Below are 10,352 nucleotides of genomic sequence, written 5' to 3'. Positions count from 1 at the left end.
CTGGATGTCTTCTTTGCAGAAATGTCTGTTCATGTCTTCTGCCCATTTCTTGATTGGATTATTTGTTCTTTGGGTGTTGAGTGTGCTAAGTTCTTTATAGATTTTGGACACTAGCCCTTTATCTGATATGTCGTTTGCAAATATCTTCTCCCATTCTGTCAGTTGTCTTTTGGTTTTGTTAACTGTTTCCTTTGCTGTGCAAAAGCTTTTGATCTTGCCAAATATGCATTTTTACTAGCCTTAGTCTATGTATAGTTTCTCTGTGAATCCCCTTCATGCAGAAATGAGTAGACATAGCAAGGAATTTATGAGGAACTCAGGGATCAAGGATTACATGAATAGAACAAGAACTCAAGAGAATCTAAGAAAACATCAGCAAAACGAAATGACATTTCATGATCCCACGGCATCGATCATGCAATAACTACTGTACCCCCAGAAATCAGTGCTTCCGTCCTCTTTCATCACACCCCTTCTTAGGAGCTTGGCCTCTTGCCCTATGATTCCCCTGGTCTTGATTTGTTCCACCTTTACAACTCCCCAAGACAGAGATTGGATAGAGTTGGTTGTCCTCATCTAGAAAATACCACCTGCCTTACGGCAGATTTGTCCCAACCAGGTGCCACCTTCATGAACCACTAGCTCTCCCTATGGATCATGATTATCAACTTTGGCTACACATTAGAATTATTTGGGAAGCTTTAAAAGTAATGATGCTGAGGTCCCATCTCTAGTCCCCTGATTTCATTGGTCTGGGTTGCGACCCATGTATTGGGGCATTTTTAAAGCTTTCCAGGTACAGTTGAGTTTGGGGACTACTGCTATGGGGGCAGTATTCTACCCATGAGTCAATTGCTAATTCAGTGTTTTTGTTCCAACAGTGATAGGATATCTATCAGAGCCATTTATTTATTTATTTATTTATTTATTTAATTTTAGATTTATTTCTTTTTACCAAATGGCCCCAAATGTTTATTTGACTAAATTCTATTTCAAGCATGAGCACAATGACCTTCCCTGTTTATTAGACTTCGGCAGTTAAAAACAAAAGCAAAAACAAAAACAAAAAACAGGCAGCCTCATCTAGAACAGTTCAAATGCCAAGGGTGAGAGTAGTTTAGTTGTTTTTTTAAATTAATTTTTAATTTTTTTATAAACATATAATGTATTTTTACCCCAGGGGTACAGGTCTGTGAATTGCCAGGTTCACAGACCTCACCATAGGTAGTTTAGTTTTAATGTAAGATAAGTACATATTTTTTTTAAGATTTTATTTTTATTTATTTGATAGAGAGAGAGAAATCACAAGTAGGCAGAGAGCCAGGCAGAGAGAGAAGAGGAAGCAGGCTCCCCACTGAGCAGAGAGCCCAATGTGGGGATGTGGGGATGTGGGGCTCGATCCCAGGACGCTGAGATCATGACCTGAGCTGAAGGCAGAGGCTTAACCACTGAGCCACCCAGGTGCCCCAGTACATATTTTTTTAAACAGACTGTGTCTCTCTGGCCATATCAACTCTTGGTTCTAATCACTAAATATAGACTAATTTTCCAAAAATCACTTCTTTGCTTCTCCAAGGTCTTCAATGCTGTCATTATCTATCTCTAGCCATTTTTTCCTTCTCCTCCTCCTCTTCCTCTTCCTCATCTTTTTCTTCTTTTTAAAGATTTTTATTTAGCTGTAAAAAAGAGAGTTTTATTTGTTGAGAGAGAGAGAGAGAGAGCACAGAGGGAGAATGAGAGGGAGAAGCAGGCTTTCCAATGAACAGGGAACTTGACGGGGGCTTGATCCCAGGACCCAGAAATCATGACCTGAGCCGAGGGCAGATGCATAACTGACTGAGCCACTCAGGTGCCCCTATTCCATTTATTTATTTGAGAGAGAGAGAGAGAGAGAGTAGAGCAAGACCAGGGTGAGGGACAGAGGGAGAGAATCTCAGACTCCAAGCTGAGAGTGGAACCCAACTCAGGACTTCAGCTCACAACCCTGAGATCGTGACCTGAACCAAAATTGAGTCAGATGCTCCATGGACTGAGCCAGCCCAGCACCACTCTCTTTGCATCTTTAAGATCAGTTACAGCTTCTTCCTCGCTCTGGGAATTTGGGTGATCCTAAACTTTGGGGATACCTCCTTTGCTTTGTTTGAACTTTCCATATCTCTTCTGCTTTTTCGTCTCTTCCTCTTCCCCTCCTCTGCCTTGACCCTCACTAAGTCCAGCTTCTTGTTTCTGTGAATTTTCTGCAGTAAGTTTTGCAAACTCTTTTGGAACATTCTTCTCTAAGCACTGTCTGCCTTTAGCAACTTCGGGCAAATATGCTCAGGGCACGCTGTTGGTTGTGAACGGACTGCACCGTAAAGGACTCAGGGTGGGTAGCCTGCATCTAACTTGCCCTCAGGTATAGCCCCTCAGATCTCCTTGGCCATGATGCCCACCAGATTCAGAAATCGCAGCAGTCAACTCCCAAACCCAGATGGGAGCCCAGTTCCCTGCTGCCTCTGCTCCTTGAACGACCACCAGCTAAAGCGACACACGCCCAGTCAGGGCAACGTAAACAAAAGAAGTGAAGTGTGACCACTTTGGACACCGGTGTAATAGGAGAAGACATAGAATGGCCAAGCCACATTTGGTCTGAGAGGTCCCCTTGGTTCTATTCTTCATATATCTGCTTAAGAAACCTCACTTTGTCCAAGTCATCTCTTTTCTGAGAGTCTAATGGACGGTCCAGTAGAACTTTCTGGGATGATGGAAATGTTCTTTTCTGCGTCAGCCAATATGGTAGCCATTTGCCACAGGTAGGTATTAAACACTTGAGAAGTGGATAGTACAGCTGAGGAGCTGGATTTTAACTTAATTTAGTTGAATTTAATTTAATTGAAAGTTTCAATGGCCCCTCCTGTTAGTGGCCATTGTTTGGGCAAAAGAGCTCTAGTTTTTAATCACATCCCCTTCATTTCACTCAGTGAATTGATTTATTTGTTGTTTTAAATATTTTATTTTGAAATAATCTTCTAACACCCAACATGGGACTCAAACTTGTGTCCTTAAGATCAAGAGCCAAGTGCTCCACTGACAGCCAGTCAGGCACCCCTTGTGAGCTGATTTCTAATCATTTCCTTATTTTTGACACTCAAGGGCCCCAGGCAGCAGTGGATGGGGAAACCAGGAATCTGCACAGATACTAGAATCAGGTAATTGTCTAATATAGGGTGAAGCCAGGGCTGTGTAGTGGGCTGATGCAAATGTCCTGTGGTCTCCAGGTTGTGGGGGAAAGGCTCTCCCAGCTGGATGACGGAAACGCTCGGGGAGCCAGGGTATGGTCTGGGTGCCTCAGGTTGGATTGTGGGTAACACCAGGGTGAAGGGATGTGCCTTTGTCCCTTCAGCTTTTGTGCTTGTTCCTTTTATGGACTTGCCTTCCCCTGCCAACATTAGGTATTAGCTGCGCCTTGGGACCATGTAGAAATTTAGTTGTTGTGGTTCCTGCCTAAGGCGAATATTGTCCCACACAAAGCCATCCAGCCTGGCTACCTTTTTAAATTTGGGGGTGCAGTTTCAGCAGTAATCAAGAACATTCTTGTGCCTTTCTTTGTCTGGATTCAAAGAACAACGCCCTTTTCTTCCCCCTCATACCCTTCTCTCTGATGTCTGGGTCCCCAACAGGACATGTGCAATTCACAGGACACCTTCAGATCATGCCTTTTCTAACAATCCACATCTGACACATGCAATGTATATTTTTCAGAAGATACTTTCTTGGAAGAGGAGACACTAGTGCCCCTCCAGGCTCCTGAACTTTTTTCTGGGGTTGAACCAGCTTGTCATAATTATCTGTTTCTCGGACCTGAAGGAAACGTGGATATTGAGTTGATTGATAAGAGTGAAAGCAAATACAGGTAAGAATTGAAGATGCTGATTGTTTCGATACAATTCTCTTATAAAGGAAATATATGCTGTGGGATATTTACACGTATACACCTACGTGATAGGGTACGTGATCTATCTCTTAAGACATCGGAAATTTTGTCAATATCCTCTGTATTCTATGCACTGAGTCAGTATTTTCTACCTATGTAGAATACAGAGAAATTGGGGCCCAGAGAGCTTCATTAACTCCCCAGAGTTTTATAAATGTGGTGAAAGTCACAGATGGGTCTTGAACCCCTATCCACCCCAAACTTCACATTCCTCTGTACTTTCATTCTCTAAATCAAAGTCCTGGTCTTCTCCCAGCATGACTATCACTCTGGCTCCTTTCAGCGTCCACTTCCCCATGGCTGGCTTCTATCTGTGGCCAGCGACGCGCCTTGGATTCTTGGTAACAGCAGCGGTGACCGTGAGGATAGCGTTTGATTCTTGGAGTCTACACATGAAGTTACAGCAGGAGGAACAGTGGATGGTGGCAGGCCCACTGTTTGATATCTCTGTGGAGCCCGAGGGGGTCATTGCTGAAATCCACCTCCCTCACATCATCTCCCTGCCAGGTAAGGAGGGGAGAGGGGGCCGTGGGGCTGGTGGGATCATTGTCTCATGGCCTTTGCGGTTGTCTTTCAGCAAATGAGGTCGATATGTCTTGGTTCCACGTTGCCCATTTTAAGGATGAAGGGATGATCCTAGAGGCACCAGCCCGAGTGGAGCCTTTCTATGCCGTCCTGGAAAACCCCGGCTTCTCTCTGATGGGGATCCTGCTGAGATTGGCTAGTGGGACTGGTGTTTCAGTCCCCATCACTTCCACAGCACTGCTGTATTATCACCTTCACCCCAAAGATACTAAATTTCATTTGTACCTTATCCCCAGTGACTCCTTGCTAACGAAGGTAAGGCTGGCAGATTTGGGGGAAGTGAGAGTTACATTTTCAGCTTATCACCTTGGACCTTCTGGCTCTGTATTAAATAGAAAATGTAAGACACGGCTTTCATTGATAGAAGCACGAATCCCCCTCCATGTGGTCGATCGGCAGGTGCTGACTCTTGAGTCATAGGCAGGAATCTGCAATGGAAATTCAGTTCTACTAAAAATGGAGCTGCCTTTTCTGGCTTTTATGGAGAAGGATAAAGGGAGACGAGACTTACACGGCCTGGCAGAGGGAGTCCTGCAGAGATTTCCTTGTAGATTTTGAAGTTAATAGTGCCCAATTTAAATACCACCCACCGGCCCCCGCACCCAGTACACATACACCCCTCCAGAGTCATCCTCTTCCTGTGCAGGGACCTCTCCCTCCAGCACATTCGTGAAAGACTCAGAGCCCCCCAGCCTTTCCTTGGTTACTGCTGAAGCAGAGGCGCTGGTCATTGTCACCACAGAGCTCATGTTTTCTTCGATTAAGTACCTCTTCTCTCCCTTCAGCCTTGGTGGAGAGGTTGCTGGGGAAGATTCATTTGATTTTCTTAAAATTGGTGAATTCTCCTAGAGCCCAAGAAGAGACAGGTGCATGCCTGCTGGTCGTTAGCGTTGTGAGTAACTGCGGGTATTTAAAATACAAGAGAAAATATTTTAGTCTGGATGCCAAAGATGACTGTTCCTGGGGTACACAGGAAAAGAAAACAGCAGAACCCCCCCCCAAAATAAAACCAAAGAAAGTCATATGTGGCTCTTCTTTTTGTTTTGGAAACTCCCTGGTTCCCAGCCTGATCCATGCTGCTCCTTCTTCTTTCCTGGACCCCGAATCTCACACAATCACTTGCCCCTACTTTATTGATTCAGTAGAATCAACGAGGTGGAAATGACCTCACTTTCCTGTCACCAATTTGTAAATCTAATTCTCTGCTAGACTTACTCCCCTTGGCCTCCTCCTCTGAGGACAAGGCTACCCCCTACTTGCATGAAGCCAGGGTTTGAGACATGTCCGGGATCCCTTTCTCTCTTGCCTTTCCCAGGAGTACACCACACCTGGACAGATCTTCTCTCATGTTCTTTGTCAGTCTCTATTACCCTGGCGTCCCATTTCCTTCAGCCACCCCAGATGAATGCTAGCTACCGTATTACAGAGATGCTTTCCTTCTCCTATAGTTTTCATTTTTCTTTTTCTTTTTAAAAACCTTTTAATTTATTTTATCTTATTTTTTAAATTAACATACAATTTATTCTTTCTTTCAAGGGTACAGGTCTGTGATTCATCAGTCTTATATAATACCCAGTACCCATTACAACACTTACCCTCCCCAATGGCCATCACACAATACCCCAATCTCTACCTTTTCCTCCACTCCAGCAATCCTCAGTTTGTTTCCTAAATTAAGAGTCTCTTAGGGGGGCTCCTGGGTGACTCAGTGGGTTAAGCTTCTGCCTTCGGCTCAGGTCATGATCTCAGGGTTCTGGGATCAAGACCCACATTGGGCTTCTGCTCAGTGGGGAGTCTGCTTCCCCCCACACCCCCTACCCCTGCTCTCTCTGACTCCCTCTCTGCCTGCTTGTGATCTCTGTCCGTCAAATAAATAAATACAATATATAAAAAAAAAGTCTCTTAGGGTTTGTATCCCTCTCTGATTTCATCTTGTTTCATCTTTTCCTCTCTTCCCCCATGATCTTGTATGGTTTCTTAATTTCTGCGTATCAGTGAAATCATATGATAGTCGTCTTTCTTTGATTGACTTACTTCCCTTAGCATAATACCCTCTAGTTCCATCCATTTTTTTAATCATTTTTTAAAATTTATTTTCGGCATAACAGTATTCATTGTTTTTGTACCACACCCAGTGCTCCATGCAGTCCGTGCCCTCTCTAATACCCACCACCTGGTTCCCCCAACCCCCACCCCCCCACCTCTTCACACCCTTCAGATTGTTTTCAGAGTCCATAGTCTCTCATTGTTCACCTCCCCTTCCAATTTCCCCCAAATGCCTTCTCCTAACTCCGCATGTCCTCCATGCTATTTGTTATGCTCCACAAATAAGTGAAACCATATGATAATTGACTCTCTCTGCTTGACTTATTTCACTCAGCATAATCTCCTCCAGCCCCGTCCATGTTGCTACAAAAGTTGGGTACTCATCCTTTCTGATGGAGGCATCATACTCCATAGTGCATATGGACCACATCTTCCTTATCCATTCATCCGTTGAAGGGCATCTTGGTTCTTTCCACAGTTTGGCGACCGTGGCCATTGCTGCTATAAACATTGGGGTACAGATGGCCCTTCTTTTCTCTACATCTGTATCTTTGGGGTAAATACCCAGTAGTCCATCCATGTTTTTGCAAATGACAAGATTTCATTTTTTGATGGCTAAGTAGCATTCTAGTGTGTGTGTGTGTGTGTGTGTGTGTGTGTGTGTGTGTGTGTGTTTCTATATAAATATATATTTGGATGTATATATATCCTTCATCTGTCGATGGACACCTGGGCTCTTTCCTTAGTTTAACTATTGTGGCCATTGCTGCTATAAACATTGGGGTGCAGGTGCCCTTTTGGATTACTACATTTGTATCTTGGGGTAAATACCCAGTAGTGCAATTGCTGGGTTGTAGGGTAGCTCTATTTTCAACATTTTGAGGAACCTCCATACTGTTTTCCAGAGTGGCCGCACCAGCTTCCATTTTCAGCAGCAGTGTAAGAGGTTTCCCTTTCTCCTCATCCTCGCCAGCGTCTATCGTTTCCTGACTTGTTAATTTTAGCCATTCTGACTGGTGTGAGGTGGTATCTCACTGTGGTTTTGATTTGTATTTCCTTGATGTTGAGGGATGACGAGCATTTTTTCATGTGTCTGTTGGCCATTTGAATGTCTTCTTGGCAGAAATGTTTGTTCCCAGTCTTCTGCCCATTTCTTGATTGGATTATTTGTTCTTTAGTTGTTGAGTTTGATAAGTTCTTTATAGATTTTGGATACTAGCCCTTTATCTGATTAGACATTTGTAAATAGCTTCTCCCATTCTGTAGGTTGTCTTTGGTTTTGCCGACTGTTACCTTTGCTGTGCAAAAGCTTTTTATCTTGATGAAATCCTAATAGTTCACTTTTGCCCTTGCTTCCCTTACATTTGGAGACATGTCTAGCAAGAAGTTGCTGCTGCTGAGGTCCCAGAGCTTGCTGCCTGTGTCCTCCTCCAGGATTTTGATGGATTCCTGTCTCACATTTAGGTCTTTCAAACGTTTTGAGTGTATTTTTGTGTCCGGTGTAAGGAAATTGTCCGGTTTCATTCTTCTGCATGTGGCTGTCCAATTTTCCCAACATAACTGGTTGAATAGACTGTCTTTTTCCCATTGGGTATAGGGGGGTTGGGGTAAGAGGGTGATGGCCATTGGGGAGGGCATGTGTTGTAATGAGCACTGGGAATTACGTACGACTAATGAGTCACACTGACCTCTACCTCTGAAACTATTAGTAACAAAAATAAAACTAAAAATAAATGCCCTCATGTACAGAGACATATCCATATGTATGTGTGTGTATATGTATATATATATGTATATATGTATATATACAACTTTTAACATCAGTTGAATCATGTCATACATGCTACTTAATACAATATACCAAGAGCTTTGTGTGCCACTACTTTTGCTTATTTACTTTTAGCTTTGCTCCCTGATTTGCTTCTGCTGCTTCTTCCTCAGGCAATAGATGAAGAAGAAACCAAGTTTCATGGTGTGCGTCTGCAGACCTCACCCCCCGTGGACCCCCTGTATTTTGCTTCCCGTTATATTGTGTCCGGTTCAGCTCACCTGGAAATAATACCTGAGGTCAGTAGAATTTGAATCTAACTCAAATTTAATTCGGGTTTCAAAATATTTTGTACTTTTGAAAAAAAACATAGAAGACCAGTAGAGGGTCAGTAGTTCAGGTGATTATTCTCTGAACCATATTCTGATAAGAGGAAAGGTAAGCTGAAGACTACATTTCCTTCCATGGAATAATACTATTTCCTAGAATTGTAAACGTAAAAGATCGTTGACCATTTACCTCTGTTTTTTTCTCAACCGGCCATGAGACTGTATAGTAAATGGATAATATTTCAGTGGCCAGTTCACTGCAGGCAAACAGGCCTTTACACTCGCCCCACCAATGCCCTGAAGCTTTAAGTGAAATGGTGTCTTTCCTCTAGGAGCTGAAATTATCCTACAGGAGTCCTGGAGAAATCCAGGTGTTCTCTAAAGTCTATGCTGGGAAGATAGAGGAAACGATTGAGCTTGAAGTTACTGAGAAAAGACACAAGACTTTGGTCTGGCGTACTTTGGTGAAGCCAGGTAGGTAAAAATATGAGGCTGAAATTTGGGGTGGGGGGAAGGAAAAAATCATGCACCTCTCCCCTTGGTTGTAGTGAAGTGTGTCAGAGGAGAAGGTCTGTTTATGGTCCCAACCCAGAGAAGAAAATAAATCTACTGCCAGTTGATAGTCCATGTTGAGTTGAAACAAGTGTTGGCAGTGATCATGTGTGCCTGGGATAGGGATACCTTTGATGTCGAGAACTGGACCCTCTCATACCTAGCAGGTAGTAAACGAGAGATGCTAATTATAAGAATCAGAAGGAGCAGAAGGTTGATTTAACTCTATCTTCTGGCCAAGTGTATAATTGTTGTCATACACAGAGTCTAAGCAGCTGCTGAGGAAAGAGGGACACAAAATCTATCAAAACTTTAAACACGTCAGGGCTTCTAGAAAGAAAATGTGAGAGCATGTGGAAGGCTTCACGGTAAACACAGTTTACTTATTTCCCAAATGGTGGCTCCAATCTGCAAATCTCCCCCAACTTATATGTGTGTTCAAGTATAAATTCTGCACTATCACAATCCCAGTATTATAGCATTTAAAGTATATCCTCAATTATTGTTCAAATGTACTCATTTAATGGTGGTATTTCGTGTCTAAAATACATTTGCCTAGATAATATATGTAGAGAAGTACGATAATTTTACTGTAGCTTTCACATTTCCTCACATATTTGCTTAGAAATAGAAAGAATATTGGGAAAAAAGTACTCCTCCCTCTGATGCATTTCCAGACAGTGAGTGACCTTCTACTTATTTGGGTTCCATTAGGATATCGATGTTCCAATGGGATCCTTAACGTAGGAAATGGAATTAAATTATTTTCGTGCATCACATCAAAGACTAGAGAAACTACAGAAGTACCTTGCTGGCTCATTCATAAGAACCTAGGCCTCTTGACCTAGGCATTGTGAGTTTGATTTCTATGTTGGGTATAGAGATTACAAAACAAAATCTTTAAAAAAAGAGAAATAAAGGTAAATGGCTTATTTCATTTCCCAACTTTTCCTTCTTTCCTAGTGGACCTCCAGTTTCATACTCCTTCATCCCCTTCTCCCCCTTCAGGTGAGTGCAGTGTCACACCAAACGTCAGAGGGATGGGTCTGATTTCAGGAGGTTTTGAGGGGTGTGATGTGGCTCAGTGAGGGATGCTACC

At 43.0% G+C, this 10,352-nt stretch overlaps 1 protein-coding gene across 1 annotated transcript; it reads left to right on the top strand.

The window, feature by feature from the left end:
- Nucleotides 1-2,772: 2,772 nt before the first annotated feature.
- LOC116855939 (caspase recruitment domain-containing protein 8-like) lies at nucleotides 2,773-10,341 on the top strand. The gene is made up of 8 exons (XM_032839030.1): nucleotides 2,773-2,792; nucleotides 3,133-3,188; nucleotides 3,742-3,892; nucleotides 4,257-4,480; nucleotides 4,551-4,813; nucleotides 8,546-8,671; nucleotides 9,034-9,175; nucleotides 10,217-10,341. Exons 1-8 carry the CDS (start codon nucleotides 2,773-2,775, stop codon nucleotides 10,339-10,341), a joined length of 1,107 nt encoding a protein of 368 aa, XP_032694921.1.
- Nucleotides 10,342-10,352: the final 11 nt, after the last annotated feature.

Source organism: Lontra canadensis, unplaced genomic scaffold (assembly GCF_010015895.1).
Source record: "Lontra canadensis isolate GAN:19392208 unplaced genomic scaffold, GSC_riverotter_1.0 scaffold107, whole genome shotgun sequence".
Taxonomy (NCBI): Eukaryota; Metazoa; Chordata; class Mammalia; order Carnivora; family Mustelidae; genus Lontra; species Lontra canadensis.
This window is presented reverse-complemented; position numbering and strand designations above follow the sequence as displayed.